The 19,370-nt window shown below is 38.4% G+C and overlaps 2 protein-coding genes across 2 annotated transcripts; both read left to right on the forward strand.

Moving 5' to 3' along the window:
* The first annotated feature begins 7,761 nt into the window (after positions 1 to 7,761).
* LOC306907738 (globoside alpha-1,3-N-acetylgalactosaminyltransferase 1-like) lies at positions 7,762 to 12,477 on the forward strand. Its single transcript, XM_079480086.1, has 8 exons — positions 7,762 to 7,958; positions 8,851 to 8,886; positions 8,989 to 9,015; positions 9,272 to 9,310; positions 10,163 to 10,204; positions 10,598 to 10,627; positions 10,724 to 10,858; positions 11,425 to 12,477. The coding sequence occupies exons 1-8, from the start codon at positions 7,894 to 7,896 to the stop codon at positions 12,113 to 12,115; spliced, it is 1,065 nt and encodes a 354-aa protein (XP_079336212.1). The 5' UTR covers positions 7,762 to 7,893; the 3' UTR covers positions 12,116 to 12,477.
* Positions 12,478 to 18,493: 6,016 nt separating this feature from the next.
* On the forward strand, positions 18,494 to 19,084 carry LOC306902770 (globoside alpha-1,3-N-acetylgalactosaminyltransferase 1-like; the record flags this gene model as incomplete). The annotated part of the gene is given in 3 exon segments (XM_079471611.1): positions 18,494 to 18,751; positions 18,755 to 18,883; positions 18,887 to 19,084. Coding segments are annotated over 3 exon segments (585 nt in total).
* Between the last annotated feature and the right edge of the window lie 286 nt (positions 19,085 to 19,370).

Genomic DNA, 19,370 nt, shown 5'->3' on the forward strand with positions numbered 1-19,370 from the left:
TACAATAGTACAGTAATGCTAATCTACTCGGTCTGCTCCATTTGGCCAGAGGTTCTCATCCACATCACATCTTCTGTCATCTAGGGCAATACACCTGAAGAATCTTCTGGCATGCCTGATCCATCCCTGGCCATCTTCTTCCTCTTTCAGCCACTTCTTTATTTCATGTTTACATCACAATACAAAACTATTCAGCAGTTGTCTCCTTTTGTAATGAAATTGAAAGAGTAAAACCTGTGTAGATGTTCATCTACAATGAGAATCAGCTGTGGCTGGTCCAATTGTCCAAGTGTTTTTACAGTCATTTTAAGATTTTAAATATATTTCATTCAAATATTACTGTAGAAATGTAGCAAATTGCTGTCTTATTCAATTTTGTATTATGTAATTGTTTTGAACATAAGTTTAACAGTTTTGAAAATAGTATGTAAGCATGTGAAAATTGGCCTGTACGTACAAAGAGTTTTGACAGTTGTTGTGTCTGAGTGAGAAAATAATTCATGAAATTTGAGAGATGTAGTCATTGAATGCATTTTGTGCCAAAGCAATGATAATTGATCCCCAGCTTAGCCCACATAGACTTCTGTTTCTCAAGTATTGAGAAATGTGTCCTAGCGTCTGTAAAGAAACTGTAAACAAAGAGTGTCAGAGTTGCTGTTTTAACAAGCAGGATTATAAAACAGTGAAAACAATGAAATGGTAATAAGAAATGCTACTCTGCTGTCATTGGTTTCTTTCCTGCCCAATCAGCTTTTAGTGTGAGTTTATTTTTTTTGGTTTATGCAAACACATTGGGATATTGGTTAAAAGTGACCTGGGGTGGGGTGTTGGTGTCTTCAGAGTGCATATCTGCGTATTGCATACCTCAACTGAGTGCATCATAAAGTTTGACAGAATATTGACAGCATAGTTGGAAAATCATTGTTAAAAATTGTTATATTAACACTGAATATGGACCAAAGCTGGTGGTAGTCAAATTAACTGTAATTCAGTCTTGACCAGTGGTGATACATTTGCTGTAATCACAAACTTGAATGTGAAAGGTTACTAAACACAGGTTCAACCAGGAGAACAAAATACGCCAGCTTGAATTACAATGCTTTGCAAGCCAAACAAAGCAAGTTGGATGTTTTTTTACCTTTAAATCAGGTAGGCTTAATGTTGCGGAAACGTCTGGTTCTGCACTCTTTGAATGTGACCACCCCCGCAGTGATTCAAACAGTGATGCTATAAGAACATTTTCAGTTTTTCTGGGACAAGCTAGAATTTAGTTAACATTTCTCAGTTATTGCAACTTTCTTGTTTCATCTTTGACATTCAGTGGAGCAGTCGTACACAATATCTTATATTGGAACGATGAAGCGGCATCCGGACATATATTTCTTCATCTTTATGTTGGTTGGCATGGGTTTAACTGGGTATGTAACAGCTTCTTTGGTAGTGTATGCTGCTTTTGGATTTGCACTGTAAACAAGCGTAGTGAACATGTAAATATGGCTGTTCATCTTTGTAGTTTGGAATGACATCTATATTGTGATAATAGCATTGCTGTGTTTGTTATGATTTACAATAGATGTCTTGTATAGAAAAATAAGGTTGCAAGTTCAACAGTATTTTTACTATAAGAGTATATAACAAGTAATAGATTCAAGGGTGTTTAAAATTTTTGGGGGGTCCTTTAAGTGACCTATGAGTTTGTCCAGCTTATTTACTTTTTCAGAGAGTATGTGCCTTTGGTCTCATAAAAACAAATGCAGAGGTTTTCAAATCAGTCAGCATGACAAAATAACCAGAAAATTTTTACATCAACTGTTTTTAATTATCTTATGATCCATGATTCAATAGTCGTTTAAGAGTTCTCTAGATTATTACTTTCAGAAATCTGAAAGTTAAAATTGGTAGCACAACTTTAAGCTGTCTGGCTTTGTGAATGATGTTTTATTTTGTTTATTTTCCAAATACAATAGCAGCAATATCCTCACAAAAGGTAGATTAAATATTTTTGCGTATGTGGCAGCTACAGTATGTGTGTATTTGAAAACACGACAGATGGTCTTTGCTTTAAAGTTTATTAGATCTTAGTGACAGCATTTCTGATACCCTTTGAATCGTCTACAGTCACGGCAAACTTTTTCTAGAAAAGTTGTAAAATAGAGAAAATTTGTTTTTCTAGGTGAGAGCAAAAGAATAAAAATAAAACGTGCAGGATAATGTGTGACCAATGGCCTAGACTGCAGTGTGACCCGTCAAACAATTCTTTGCATTTATTCAAATTAATGAAACTGACATGGAGAGATGATGCATTTTATCAGTTGTTCGGATTACTATCCCCTTGTGATAGCCTGAAGTGTTTCTCTTTTTTTGGTTGTCGACGTATGGCAAAGTGTTTGAATAATTAGACTCACGTTATTGATTGTAATCCTATTTGCATCCTGAAGTGAAACAGGATTATTCCCTATGGCGCCGGATGTAACAGAGCTTACAGAGATTTTAGCGGAAGGACATCATCGCTTCTCTGTGCATATACCCCATTCGGGTAATCAGCCAATTGTTTTTGCAATTTTGACTTCTGGGATTTATTTTGATATCTATCTAACCCTAACACATCATATCAACACATTATACTTTTCTAAAATCCCTAAGATGTTTTATAACCACACCAGAAGAAAGAATGTTGATATTATACCTAGATGAGACAAGCCACAACTAAGTGTTTTGTGCCCAGATTCCATCTCTGACTTAGCTAACTACCATGAACTTATGCTAATGTTATAACCTCCAGTAGTCCACATTATATAATATACAGTGGTATGCAAAAGTTTGGGCACCCCTATGAGATTACATGATAATTTGCTCTACCTTTATAAGAGAAGATCACAGTAACAAGATTTGTTTTCCTACAGAGATGTAGACATTTGAGTGTTTTCCAGACCGAAATTCTTAGAGCAGCATTAGATTTTATTATAATAAAATAAAATGTACAAAAATGGGATGTGCAAAAGTTTGGGGACCCTTTTAATCGCATTTTTTCCAAGACCTGTAGGGATTTATAGCTGACAGGTCGCAGCTCAAAATTGCTTTGATTATCTTGTGAGATCTTCAATTACAATGACAGGTGGAACCAATCATGAAAAAAGCTGTTTAACATAGGTAATTGCTGGCTGTGCTTGTCCTCGGTTATTTCTTAGAGTGTGGCAACATTGAGGCCTCTAAACAACTCTCCACTGACCTTAAAACTAAGATCATTCATTATAAAGAATCAGGAGAAGGGTACAAGAAATTATCTGGAAGGTTTGGACAGTCCGTCTTCACAGTCAGAAATTTAGTGTAGAAATGGAAGGCCACAAGAACAGTCCTTGTGAAGGAATGATGTGGTAGGCCGAATAAAATACAGGAAAGGCACAGGCGAAGGGATGGTTAGAATGGTCACAGACCACCTCCAGAGAACTACAAGAACACCTGGCTGCTAATGGTGTAGTTGTTCATCGTTCCACAATCCAGCGTACTTTGCACCAGGAAAAGCTCATTGGAAGGGTGATGCGCAAAAAGCCTTTCCTGAGGGTTTGTCACAAGAAGAGTCGTATGAGGTATGCAAAAGCACATCTGGACAAGCCAGAAGCATTTTGTAAAATAAATACTGTGGTCAGTTGAGACTAAGATGTAGTTATTTGGTCAGAACAAGAGGAGGTATGCATGGCACAAAAAACATACTGAATTCCTTGAGAAGAACTTATTGCCTACTGTGAAATTTAGTGGAGGGTCCATCATTTTATGGGGCTGCATGGCTAGCACAGGTACTGGGAACCTTGTTAAAGTTGAGGGCCAAATGAATTCCTCTCAGTATCAGCAGATTCTTGACAAGAATGTTCAAGAGTCTGTCACAAAGTTGAAGCTACGCCGGGGTTAGATTTCTCAGCATGACAATGATCCTAAGCACTGTTCAAAATTCACCAAGGAATTAATGCAGAAGCACAAGTACAATGTTCTGAAATAGCCATCCCAGTCCCCAGACCTTAACATCATTGAAAGTGTATGGATTGATTTGAAGCAGGCTGTCTATGCACGGAAGCCAAGAAACCGCTCTGAACTGGAGGCGTTTGTATGGAGGAATGGGCCAAAATACCACCTGCCAGACTTCAGGGACTTGTCTGTGGCTAAAGGAGGCGTCTACAGAATGTTATTGCAGCAAAAGGATGCTCTTCTAAAAATAAATGGCATTATTTCTTTGGGGTGCCCAAATTTATGCACATGCCTATTTTTGTTTAAATAGACGTAAAAATGTGTCTGTTGGACCCGACAAAATGTCACTACTGAGATGTTTCTGTTTCCATAAGGTATAACATATGTTAAAATGAAGTTGCGGCTTCAAAAGCTCAGCAAGTGACAAATTGATGCAGTGATTTTCTTAAGGGGTGCACAAACTTTTGCATACCACTGTAATATATAATGAATAGAATTAATTTTACATATATATTCTGTTATATAATGTCTAGAAAGTGCAATAACTCTGCCTACTCTATTTATGTTTTAGTAATGGCTTATACAGCATTGGGCAAGATGCACAGTAATTATTTATCATGTATGGGTGTGGCTACCCGTGGTAGGAGGACGGTTGTGTGTGCATGTGCTCATGAAGGTTGGGTTAAGTTTGTTCAAGGACATCACAAGGTATAAAAGACAGAAGAACTAACAGCCACCTTGGATACTGCAGACCAGTATACCCTGACGCTAGAAGCCCAGCTGGTAGATAAGTCATCCAGAAGTTGAATACACCTTTGTTTGAAACCGTAGTTATTGAATTTAATATTATATTTGGTGAATATAACTTGTCTTTAAAAGTTTGTTATAAAAAGAAAACTAACCAATTAAAATAAATATAATTGATAAGCCGCATACCTAGGACTTAATTTAGTGTTTTAGACTTTGAGCACAAACATACCTAAATAGTCTTCCGATGTAATGACTAGGGCTGCTAGTCAACCAGCCACCCACCAGAGGCAGCCATTTCCGGAATTCTAGGCTGGACTTTCATGCCACGTCCTCACTTCCTGTGTCAGACCATGCCAGCAACATGTTGCCAAGCATTGCCAGTCATACCCTTACTTTCTTATCAAGCGTTTATGTTATTTTGAATACCTGTTATGACCATTGTGCTTGCTAATGGATTTATGTTTATTGGATTACTGCTACTGCTTGATGGCCTGATTGGATTTACCCTTGTTACTGCCTGTTTATCGACCATAGATCTGCTTACTGGATTTTATTAAGATTACCCTTTATTAAACTTCTGCACATTGATTCTTACATTGCCTTATGTTGAGCCCATTACAGAATACTTCGCCTACATTGAATCCAGTGGATGTATCTCAGCTCCAAACAGCTTTCGTTTATCAAGGCGAGATGTTTTAGGGTTACAGGGACAGTTTAACAACAGTTCAGAACATTAGCGGCACAAAGTGGATTGGATGAGACAGCTTTTAAAACGGTGTTTCACGACGGACTCAATCAGAGACTACAGGCTGAGTTGACATGTAAGGGCAAGGATGCCTCATTATCTGATCACTTTCATCACTTTGTCTGTCAAAATTGACAACCGCCATGTTTTATGTCCAGACAACAACTCAAGTCCAAAATCCCCAATTGAAATTATGAAAATTTCAGACCTGAAGAACCCATGCAGATTAACTACACTAGGATGCACAAAGCAGAGTGCCAATGCCGGTACAACAAATAATTATGTTTCTATTGTGGGGAATCTGGACATATGCAATCTACTTGCCCGAATCAAAGGAAGGCAAGCCAAGTTGTCAGGCAAATAATGAGTACCAAAGCAGTTTTGAGTACATCAAACTATTTTCCCATACCTCTCAAGATCTCTTTTAATGATCAAAGTGAATTTGTTGCAGCGCTCATAGATTCCGGATCCGCATTCAACTTAATTAACAAGGCCTCGTAGACAAGCTTCGGATCCCCACCCTGCTTTGTATCCCAACAATTAATGTTACAGCCATCAATAATCACCCCATTGGTTCTGGTATTACCCATCAAACTTTCACAGTCACGATCCATCTGGAGACAGGGTGAGTTAAAACAACTTTGCAAAAACTGTAATTGTGTCCACGCCATGTCTAACTACCAGCATTGAAAGTCCTGAATGTCACGAGTTCTCCGATGTCTTTAGCAAGAGCAAGGCAGCTCAATTACCCCCTCATCGCTCATGGGATTATGATACCGACCTATTGCCAAATATGGCACCTTCCAGGAGTAAAGCATATCCCTTATACCATCCCGAAATCATGGCTATGGAAACTTACATTGAGGAGGCTCTAGCTTCAGGTTACATTCAGACTTCAACCTCCTCCGCTGCCGCAGGGTTTTTCTTTGTGGAGAAAAAAGATGGGGGCCTCCGTCCATGCATCGTCTACAGGGGTCTGAACATGGTCACGGTCAAGTATCGCTACCCTCTTCCCCTTGTTCCGTCGGCACTGGAACAATTGCGTGAAGCACATATCTACACAAAGCTTGATCCAAGAAGTGCATACAACTCGAATCAGAGATGGGGATGAATGGAAAATGGCGTTCATCACCACATGTGGATATTATGAATACAATGTCATGCTAATGCTCCAGCGGTGTTCCAGGCATTTGTGAATGAAATATTCAGAGATCTCCTAAACAAGTGTGTGTGATTGCTTACATCAATGACATTCTCGTATACTCCGAAGACATAGCACAGCAAATCAACGATGGCAATATGGTACTTTCAAGTCTAAAGGAACACCTATTGTATGTGAAGACCGAAAAGTGTGAGTTACACACTACCCAAACCTCCATCCTTGGATATATTGTCAGCCATAAGGGAGAAGAAATGGACAATTGCAAGATCAATGCAGTAACTGAGTGGCCTAGACCTTCCACTGTAAAGGATTTACAACGATTCTTAGGGTTCAAATGCACTTTACTACAAAAGCCAGGAAGAAACTTTTTTTTGAAGGATGTGCTTTTATATGTCAGGTTTTGTATTTGCTAACTGAGATCAGATAGAATATTGTCTTATTAACCAGGATGCCTGTGTTAACAGGTATTAGGACAACTCAAGGAATGCAGGATAATTTCTACTTCAAACAGTTGTGCAGTAAGATTGAGTCACTCATTGAGCCAAACCTGTGCCAAAGCTTGTTTTCTCTTTACTTATTTTACGACACCACAGTGGGACAGATAGAGTCTAGTGTGACTGCAGTCCTTTTCTTTTTTCTTTAATTCATCTATACTTTTCTAATTGTTAATCATTTTATTTGTTTTCTTTTATTTCTTATGACCCTTGACATCCCCTTTACACTGAGGTTTATGTTTGAAATCAATTTATTCAGCAGGTTTTGTTTGCCTGTGACGTTAAAGACTATACATCTCATTGACATTTATGTGTATAATTGAATGTGTGTGTGTGTTCACATAGCACAGTTATTTATTCAATTTAAGGAATGTGTTGTGTGATCTATGATTCATGTGTACAAGTTGATCCATCTGTAAAACTCTAAAGGGATCAAAATGAGTTTTCATTAGGTTTGGATTTCCTAAGCTTTCTTGAGCTCAGTGGTAAGAGCATGGTGTTAACGTGCCGATCCCGATGGATTGCACATACTTATATTGATATATTGCTGCTGAATAGGTTGACAGTTTTTATGCTTTATTCTGACCAGTCATTGGCCATTGGAGTGCTAGGGCAAATTTGATTGGATGGTTGAGTCTCGGGTATAGGCATCATTACCTGAGTGACACTATGGCAACACTCCTCCTTCTATAAAAAGAAGTATCTCCTATTCATTTTCCTCTTACTGTATCTCACTATTCAGTTCAGACCTCAATGCAAAGCAGGACACAAGTCTTAGAGAAATGATCCGATCAGCTCAAAATATTAATTCCTTTCTTTTTTTGTTGCTTGGGATGATACTAAGTGGGTATGTTATTGATCTTTTGAAGTATTTAGGTTAACTATCTTGTACTTTGCCTTAGCTTTTGTGTCATCGCTTCTGTGTTGTTTTGAATAGTGTCTCTCAGAGGACTTCGATCTGCTGTGCCATTACCTGCGTAAGATGTAAAATGTGTAAAGATAGTTATTTTATTTATTTCAGTTCCTCAATGCAGTTTATCATAAAATTTACATGGGATCAGTTAAAGAGAATGTGAATAGAACCTAAACCTGAATTATTTTTAGGTTAGTTATAGTTGAGTTTTGTATCAATATTTAGATCAATATTTACATTCATTTTGATAAATAGAAATGTTTCAATAGATTCAGTTTTCGCAAACTCAGAATATTGTTAACACTGTCAAAAAATAAGGAAGTTAACGGTATGTACATTTTCAACACTGTTGTCACATACATCTATGCCTTAAGCATTTCGTGCCATTTTATTTCTGTGTCTTTTCTTCTGTTAAAGGATAACTTCCACGTTATGGTTGCATGGTTTGACCTTTGTCAAGTTCTTAAATGCCAAAATAAAACATACTCATACATGTTCAGTCAGTGATTACTTTGTGTCTAATATGTGAAATAGAAAGCTTCATTAAAAGAGCCTAACTAGAAGACCTTTTCATATCCGATCTGGGGCCGCTAACAACTGTGTCTGAACAGTTAGTCTCACTGACAGCTATTAGTTGGGAATAATCAGTGTTACTCTTTAGCTGTTAATAAAACTAAATTATGACCTGTCTTGACAAAAAAACAGTTGTCTAATCAGTTTATGCAACCGGACACAAATGTAAACAAAATATGGTATGCTAAAACCCAAACAACACTCATTTTATTTTTTCATATTAATTAATTTAAGGTTGTGTGTTTCTCCACAGGCTCATTTATGTGGGCTATACCTCTACATGGGAAAGGTAAGTTTCCCGTAACCACTTCCCTCTTATTCATAAAATTACCGTAAATGGTGAGTCATCCAGAACAATATCTGTAAAAAATTTAATCTGATCTTCTTTCAGGAACAGAGGGCAAAGCGAGTGCTTGAAGTAAGCACTGAAATTTCTTAAAGTCACAAAGTCTAAAGCAGTGGTTCTCAAACCTTTTCGTTGCGAGGCCTCCTTGGTGTAGGGTGCATCGCTTTGAGCCCAACATAAAGTGTTGCATACTTAGTGAGAAAATGTTACGTTTAATAGTTTAAATATATATTTGGGACCACCAGTCAAATTGGTTTATCGCAAAAAAGTTAATGGATTGTAATACATCCATTTACACATGAATTATCATTTTTTATTGATTTATTAGAACAGAGGGTTACCTGGGAATCACCGTGCTAACCACACAGTAAGTACAAAGCAGGCATACAATTCTGAACCATCTCTCTCTGTGTTTCAACATTGTTTATCAGTTTTCGGATCATGTCCGACCAATACACATATACTGTAAATACACATAAGCATTAACACACAAGTTCCCTCATAGCCCAGACACAAACACTCATTCAAACATTTATTGTGAAGAAGACTTCAGTGGACCTCCCAAAGCAAATACAATTAGCTATCTCAAATAAGACCTTTGAGTCTAGTTAGTGAAGACTTTATACGTGCAATAGTTCAGAGATGACCCTAAACCTCATACAGAGCAAAGAGACTGATATTTAAACCTTTATAACTGTGAGGTCAGTTTATTATATTCACTAGGGCCCGGTTTCACAGACACGTCTTAGCTTAAGCCTGGACTAACCTTAGTCAAATTAGGATGTTTAAGTTTCTTTTATTCGTGTATCTTGAGACAAAAATATTACGTTGACATAACTGAAAATAACTCCCCTTTAAATATCTTCAAGTAAGACTGCTCAAACATTCATTTTAGTCTGGAACTAGCCATAAGCCTTGTCTGTGAAACGGGGCATAGGATGCTTTTATAAATTTAGCTCTTGCTAGTATAGTCTTTATAACTATATAAATATATAGTGTCTTGGTCTGGATTGGCTATTAAAATATATTATTTTGATACTGAACTAACGATAATAAATAGATTTTTGAATGTTTGTTAATTAAACCATTTAGTATGTTTACAAAGGCATTTCTTTCTCATGAGTGTCGTTGGTCATACAGAGGTTGTGTTGACATGTAATATATGATGATTATGAATTATTGTGTTGTTCCATTGAAATGCTGTTCTTTTTGTTAAAAGCGCAAACACGCAGCAGAACGACAATTTGTACTGGCCACAAGGGTGAGAGCGCACATGCACAGGCTGGGTTTTTAATGTTTTATAGGGACTTTCCTTAAACATAATGATTTTTATGCTGTATATTACATTCTACCATCAGTTAGTTTGATTTATAAGCAGTTTGTCTCATGGGGCCAAAGAATTTCCCCTAATGGCATTACTATCTTTGTGGGGACATTTTTTACCTACATTGTAGGGTTTACCAAGACAACACACATACACCCTCACAAAACAAATCTGCATTTTCACATTTTTGTTCAAAATTGTTTCAGTGTGTTTATTTAGCTACTTTTGTGGATGTCAATATTATATTTTCATAGAATGTTTTTACGTAATGTAGAATGATATTATTTTTTACAGGCAGATACATTTTTTACTTTTCTTTTTATTCTGTAGGCTCTTGTACAAACAGCCCATTGTGGTGGGGTAAGGATACAAATGCTTGTTTAGCACAAATCTGTTTGATTATTTTTGCAGTTTCCACATGCATTTTGAATTTCATTGAACATGTGTGAATTTCAGCACAGGGGGCATTGTTACCTTGACACCATGGTTGGCCCCAATTGTATGGGAAGGAACTTTTGATCCCCAGCTAATTGATTCTATCTACAAGCGAAAAAACATCACCATAGCCACTACAGTCTTTGCTCTTGGAAAGTGAGTTCCTATCTCTGATCTTTATGCTTTTTAGAACTTCCTGAAAGTCTACATGTGACCCTGGATTACAAAACAAGTTTTAAGTAGCACAGGAACATTTTTAGTATTAGCCAAAAGTGACTTAATATCCTGTGCTCCGCAATATCCACAGTTGCCGGTTGGAGAAACTGGCCAATCACAAATGTGTAAGTGGTTATACAGTACCTGGGACGCAGCATCTGTTGTTCTGTTATAATATGGACCATGATTACTCTGAGTTTACTTTTTAACTAAAAGCTTTGCTCAAGGAGCGTCCCTTTGGTTACATAAAGTTCCACACATATTTTGACAAGGTGCATCATCCTGGTACTTGAAGCCAGTTCTTTTTTGACTATCCTAACAACCCATACATAAATAGAAGGCCTAATTACTTTCAGATTATGTAAAAATCTTAATTTCGACCCCTAAAATTGGTTTTGTTGTCCAGGGTCACATACTGTATGTTCAATAAATGAAATGAGTAAATTAAACTTAATTTGAGTTCTCTATATGGTTTTCCCTGAACGCTATTTTTCTATAATTTTCAGATACACGCAGTTTCTCAAAAAGTTCCTGGAGTCAGCAGAGCAGCAGTACTTTGTGGGATTCCGTGTGCTTTATTACATATTCACAGATAAACCCGAAGAGGTTCCTGTAGTCAAGCTTGGCGCTGAACGTTACGTAACAGTACTAAAAGTCCCTAGTTCTAACAGATGGCAGGAGATCACCTTGCGCAGGATGGAAAAGCTGGAGAAACTCATCGAGAGCCAATTGGCCAATGAAGCAGATTACGTTTTCAGCCTGGATGTAGATACACAGTTCTATGGCCACTGGGGGGCAGAGTCTTTGGATCGCCTCGTGGGCGTTATACACCCTGGTTACTATCAAACACCACGTGAACAATTCCCGTATGAGCGTAGACCAGAATCACAGGCGTTTATTCCCTCAGCAGAGGGCGATTATTATTATGGCGGAGCAGTGATAGGTGGTTTAGTTAAAGACGTGCTTCAGCTCGCTAAAACGTGCAGGAAGCAACTAGAGGCAGACGCGGCTCAATCCATAGAGGCAGTGTGGCAGGAGGAATCACACTTGAACAAATACTTTATTTATAACAAACCAAGTAAGCTCCTCTCTCCTGAATACCTGTGGCAGGATTTCAAAGCCAAAACAAAAGAGGTCAAAGTCATTAGATTCTCTCAGGTTATTAAAAACTATGCTGCAGTTCGCCCAAACCCATAGGAACATGCTATAAAAGGAAAGTTACGTTTGTTACCTTTTTTTATAACATTGCCACTTTTATGCACTTTTTTTAAGTTGGTTTTGGTACGAAAACAATGTTCTTTTACTAGATTATTTGTTTGTATGGTTTTCTGTATGTACTACTGTGTTTTTATGCACAACATGCCCCTGAGCATAATAGCTGCTGTATATGATCATCTGGATGTATATGATGTAAATGCATTTAATAACAGCAAACAAGCCTATCTGTTTTCTTACATGGCCCAAAGACACCGGTGGAAGATTTTAATGCGGTTTCCATGAATCTGTGTACTAATCAAATAAATAAAAAGGAATAGGTACCCAAAAATACACATTGTATCACATTCATGTAATTCCCAATCTTGTTTTGTCATATGCTGTTTGTTAAACACACACACACACACACACACACACAAATGTATTTGACAGAAGGGAGAAACATACAGCCATGGAAAAAATTAGGAGACGATTTTCATTTCAAATCAGCATTTCTATAGATCTATTGTGTCCATTCCAGTGCATTGCCTGTTGAATTCAAACCTCAGGAGTAACACAAAGTCATCCAACAGCAAATGTGAAATACTGAAAGAATGACATGACACATGAAAACATTTGACAAAAATAAAAAATATTTTTTTTACTTTTCCAAAATACATGTACAAATATGACTGATTATGGATTACTACAGGGCTGATTATGGATTACTACAGGACTTATTGTCACGTTACATTAACCAGAAACAACAGTAAGTAAGTTGGACCATAACAGGTTGTCCAAAATCACTTGGTTTCAGACATGGGTCAACATTGAATGTGCTTAACTGATCCAAGTCAGTAATCCATTTCACCCACCTTTGTTCAAGAACTTTAGGAATTTCATCATCCCAGTTACGATTTATTCGGCACAACTCCTGGAGGATAATTTTGACTAGAAGTGTCAGTGGTGCAAGATATCCTAAAGGATCGTACACTGAACTAATCACAGACAATATTCCACGTCTAGTTGGCAGTCTTTCTTTGCAAATAGTTTTGAAATTGAAGGTGTCAGCCTGTATGCACCATTGAAGTCCTAAGGCCCTTTCCACTGGTAGTTGGTCTCGATCCAAGTTGAGCTCATCAAGATTCCTAGATCTATCTTGTTCTGCTATAGACTGTAAGATCCCACGGCTGTTACTGACCCACTGCCTTAGATGGAAGCCTCCTTTGTGACAGAGTGTGGTCAGATCTTTGACCATCGGATTCGCCTTATGCTCTGTAGATAAGCTTTTTAGGCAATCATCCATGTAGAAGTTCTTATTCACTGTGTCAATTACCCCTTATCTTTAAAGCAGTGCTGATTATCCTTTGCAGTTCTCCTCAGAGCGAAACATGCATAACTCGGGTATGAAACTGCTTCAAACAAATGAACAGTCATTCGAAAGACAGCCACATCTTGAGTAACATCTCCGCCTCGCCACCATAGGAAATGGAGAAAGTCTTTGTCTTCCTCTGCCACTTTGACCTGGTAAAACATTGCTCTGATGTCAGTCATGAAAGCAACATGTTCTTGTCTGAACCTCAGAAGAACACCAATTAAAGAGCTTGTGAGGTATGGGCCTTGTAGAAGTTGACTATTTAAAGATGTGCCTTGGCATTCTGCTCCACAATCAAATACCACTCGTAACTTGCCTTTACGAGGGTGCTACACCCCATTGTGTGTAATGTACCAAAACTTTCCAACCCTTTGATTCAATTGATGCTCTGGCACTTTCTCAGCATAGCCTTGGATAACCATGTCATTGAAAAAGTCTGTATAATCTTTATGAAATTTGACTTTTTTATCCCAACAAGACGCTATTTAACAATGTTAAGATTGTTGGGCATAACAATATCTTTGTTTTTGAAAGGCAGTTTCAAACTACAATGTCCCTCTTTGAAGGTCACAGATTTCTCCATGATATCCATGAACTTTGCATCCTCTCTGGCTATTTATTCGTCCTCTAAAATCCTCTCATTGAAAACATGCAGGTATTACTTTTCCAAAAGCAACTCCAAGGTTTCAACAGAGATCCTATTAACTCTGTCAGTATGTTCATCTTGATAACTGCCTAGAGAATCATTAATGACCCACCCCAATATGGTACATAGGGCGTAGGGACAATCTCCCTAACTATGAGTGTTATGTAGAGGCAAGAGTTCACTAAAAGGTAATCTCTGAAGCCATTTAGAGGAAGGTTCAGGTTTCTCAGCAGTTTTCCCTCTAGGAAGTCGAACGGACACGTCCAGGGGGGGTCACGGCAGTCGTCAGACCCACAGGAGAAAGTTACAGTACTCTAGGCAGCAAACAGCAAGCGTTGAGGGAGATTTGAGGAGAACCAAAATCTTCAGGACAACATTGACTACTGGAACCACAAGATCGGTATTTCTGAGGCAATAAAAGCGACCACAATGAACAGACACCACAGGTAGAAACTGGACACACATTCACACTGTGTGATATGTTATAGTTACAGTCCTTTAGGGGACATTAGAGAGCGTTGAGAAAATCCAGCTGCAGTACATCGGTGGTCAAAACAGAGATCCCTGGTAACCTGTGCTTCATTTGCAGTGCAGGGTAGTACGTCAAACACAATGGCAGAACACCAGCCACCAGGCAAGAAGACTCCCTTCCAGTTCCAAAGAACCAGTTTTTATCTCCTTCAAACCCACATGGCCAGCTGTTAGACAATTAGTCACTAATTGCAATCATTAGCAGCAATGCAGTGGCAATAATGAAGTTACTCCATTACAGGAAGTATCGTCCAAATATGGGCAGAAAGGTGGAGCATGATGATGAGATCTAATAAACGGGATGGGGTCTCATTAAAAGGGGAGGAAGCGCAGTCCAAATATGAGCTTAATAATAATACAGGAAGCCGGTTGTCAGATTTGTCCATAAATATAGGTCTAAAAAAAGTAAAGTAGGAACATTTTAGAAATGGTAACAAAACCCACTACAAATGTGATTGCACATGCACAGTGAATAGCCACTACAATTCAAAGTGCCGCCAATATATAAATGCACACAGTAAACACATGACACAGCACACAATAAGGCCCTAATGTCTCGAATTAAAAAAATACTTAGTCAACATTACTTCCCATGGTTTAAGTAATTTGAAGACATTATATAACAGCTCCACTTCAGCTTGAATGTGCGGAATCCGAATACCATCAAGATATGGCCATTGTGCTAGGTCTTCATGATTGACCATATTTGCTTGATTTACAGGCATTTGCTTCTGTGTTTAAACTTCTGGTAATCCATAAAAATCCTTACCAGAAAGACTTGAAATCTCCAAATCGTTTACCACATAGCTTGAGACTGCTGTTTTGGGACTCATTGTAAGCAAACAAATTTTTGTCTTTCGTCCGTTCAGTTGAAGCCTTTTCATCAAATTTTCTGAACAAAAAGTAGAGGTTCTGCCTGTGTCCAGAAATCCATAGGTCTGAACAATTTTTTTGCCCATTGCAGACTTTACCTGAACTGGAAGTATAGGTAATATACCATTGCTACCCCCGGCCCCTATATGACCACATATTTGGGCAGATACAAGCGTGTTGTTGATAGTTGGTCCTACAAATGGTTCATAGTTTGTGTTGACAGCTTTATCAACTTTGAGTTCCTTGAACTGAATGTGAAGAACACTGGAATGTTCTTAGTTGGACACTTTGCAAGTCAAGCGCCGTTTGCACTCTTTGCTCATGTGTCCAACATGTAAGCAACCAAAACAGACAGGTTTTTCCTTTATAAAGTTGACCTTTTCCCTATGTTTCTTCCTTTAAAACTCTTTACATTGCTCCAAACAATGACTTTGTGAACAGAACAAATATGGCTATTCACTGTGCATGTGCAATCACATTTGTAGTGGGTTTTGTTACCATTTCTAAAATGTTCCTACTTGACTTTTTTTAGACCTCTATTTATGGACAAATCTGACAACCGCTTTCCTGTATTATTATTAAGCTCATATTTGGACTGTGCTTTCTCCCCTTCTAATGAGACCCCATCCCGTTCCTTTCAAACTCTTTACATTGCTCCAAACAATGACTTTGTGAACAGAACAAACAGGTGGTGGAGTTACTCTTGAATCGGCTGATTGGAATGTCAACATTTCCCTTTTGTATTTCACCAAAAAGGGTTTTTCAACGTTGGTGACACTGGAAGCAAAACTATCCCCTTTCAGCCTAGGCTTTGTGTGGGATTGTGATTTCCATTTGTAGACATCTTTGGTTTAGCAGTTGTTCTTATCTCCACATTTTCAATAGACCCAAATATTGGATCTGAAATGACTTTAACTTGGTATTCAATTAACTTTACAACATCAGAAAATGTAGCTCTTCGTTTCTGTCTTTCCATGATATCACATGCTGTTGTTCTCCTTTTTAAAAGAGTTTAAATGGAAGCTTCAGAATTACTGCTTTCGTGTTTGTTGGCATGTCTAACTCTTGCATGTACTGTAGATCTGCCATCGCATTGCAACACCCACGTAAAAATAGTACATAATCTTGAAGAGCTGTGATATCTTCATACCTGATCATGGGCCATCCAAGCACCTTCTCCATATATGCAGCAGAGACAAAATGGTCCTCTCCAAACTGCTGTTTAAGCATTGCTTTAGCTGTATCATAACCTTTTTCCAGTACCATATTCATAAGGCTTCGAACTATTTCTCATGGGCACTCTCTTGTTTTTTCCTCCACACAATGTTTAAAAGCTTTGGTGAACAAACTAAATTGCAATGGATCCCCGGCAAACACTGGAATCTCACGTGGTGGCAAGTGTTGAGACTTTTGCTGCTGTATGAGCAACTCCGTTATCTCTTGATGTTTTTGAACACATTCTGTGCTAAACCAAACCTTCCATCATCTACTGAAGCAGCTAATCTTGGCCACGCTGATGCGTGTTGTTGAACATGATGGGATGATGCAGATTGTGAGATGGCATCTGTGTTGCTTTGTAAAGTATTCCTTGGCTGTGTCTCAACTCTTGGGAAAAAAGATGCAGTTGCGGATTTGGATTGTTTGTTGACATATGATTCCATTCCATCCGCTGCGATACTGTCTGCTCGGTATTCAAAATTCCTGAGCACAGATAGCTTTGCATTGGAGGCTGCGATTTTTGTATGAATATCCATTTGTTCTTTACGCTTCTGTATCATTTTCAATTGTTGCGCAATATCATGCTTTGCTTTTAGAGACTCTGCGTGAGCGACATTGAATGCACTGAATGCGTGCAAGTTGCACAGAGGCATTAGATTTGCTGGAGCGGGAACTGTGGTGGCTACATTTGTAGCTTGAAGTGCGAGTCCTGATTCTTGTTTCTTCATTCGAAACACTATCTTTGGGTTCAATTTCGTCAGCAACAAGATCACTTTCCTTCTGTAGTTTTTCCAACCATTTATTTACCACAGTACTGAATTCCACCACCCATATCATTTTTGCTTTAAACCAGGTTTCATGCCTTTCTTTCTCTTCGTCAGGCAATAAAACAATCAAAGACTCATGTGCTTCCTTTGCTTCTTTGCATTGCGATGTAAACTTTACAAACATACCTTTGACCTAAGTTTCATATTCTTTATTATTCATAAGCTCTTGAATAGTCTTTTTCAGTTGGGATGCTTTGTCATATTTTGACTTTCTTTGTTTCTGTAAATTATAGAATTTTGCCATTAACACTTTTTCAGTAAGCTTTGTTTCTCATTTTCGTACAGCTGGTTCAAAATTTTTACTCTCCGGTTTCTGAGTTTGAGCCTCCTTTTCAGAATCATGAAACTCCTTTTTATCCGCCGTTTTTTTAAGTCTTTATATACCTCACTGCATATTTACATCATAAACATCACCTCAGACATCGTAAACAATCATTTCAACAAGATAAACAGTTTGGTTTCACAAACACGCCTTTTTTAACCACCAATGCATTGGATTTTGTTTGTTTGTTTTGTTTTGTGTGCACACTGTTTGTATATGGCCATTTAACTCAGGTTCAAGTGAAAGCGCTTTCATACCTGCAGTTCCATAAACGCTGAAGACTACGTTGGCGTTCGTGTGTGCTGTATCCCCTTTTTACTTGCAGGTTTTTAGTCCTTTGAAATCCACAATCAATCAAAGTAATAATCCTCCGTAAATCCATCAAACAAAACGGTCATGAATGAGCTTCAACCAACTTTAGATCAGTTGACTTTTCCTGTAGTTTGATCCGCTTCGGCTGTCAATGTCAGTTTGAAATGATCACCCAGCCTCCTTCGGTCAAACTTTTTGGCTTAATAGGGACGCAGACGTCTAGTACCATCTGCGTCCCTACATTAACCCTGCGTCCCTACATGGCCCTACATGGGGCATGGATGCAGATGGTACTAGAACTGAACGTTACCTTACAGTACTAAAAGTCCCTAGTTCTAACAGATGGCAGGAAATAACCTTGCGCAGGATAGAAAAGCTGGAGAAACTGATCGAGAGCCAATTGGCCAATGAAGCAGATTACCTTTTCAGCCTGGATGTAGATACACAGTTCTATGGCCACTGGGGGGCAGAGTCTTTGGATCGCCTCGTGGGCGTTATACACCCTGGTTACTATCAAACACCACGTGAACAATTATGAGTGTATGAGCGTAGACCAGAATCACAGGCGTTTATTCCCTCAGCAGAGGGCGATTATTATTATGGCGGAGCAGTGATAGGTGGTTTAGTTAAAGACGTGCTTCAGCTTGCTAAAACGTGCAGGAGCAATTAGCCAGACACGGCTAAATCCATAGAGGCAGTGTGGCAGGAGGAATCACACTTGAACAAATACTTTATTTATAACAATCCAAGTAAGCTCCTCTCTCCTGAATACCTGTGGCAGGATTTGAAAGCCAAAACAAAAGAGGTCAAAGTCATTAGATTCTCTCAGGTTATTAAAAACTATGCTGCCGTTCGCCCAAACCCATAGGAACATGCTATAAAAGGAAAGTTACGTTTGTTACCTTTTTTTATGACATTGCCACTTTTATGCACTTGTTTTAATGTGGTTTTGGTACGAAAACATTGTTCATTTACCTTTTCTCATTAATGAACAGTGTTATTTTGTAAATAATTTTTTCGAATGGTTTTCTGTATGTACTACTGGATGTATAACCTCCAGGGACGTGCACAGGGGGGTTGCTCAGGTTGCCAGGGCAACTGCCCATATGTCCTTCTCGACTCACGTTGCCCTTCCGAGGTGGAAAATAAATAAA

This window comes from Barbatula barbatula (assembly GCF_947034865.1).
Source record: "Barbatula barbatula genome assembly, chromosome: 2".
Classification (NCBI taxonomy): Eukaryota; Metazoa; Chordata; class Actinopteri; order Cypriniformes; family Nemacheilidae; genus Barbatula; species Barbatula barbatula.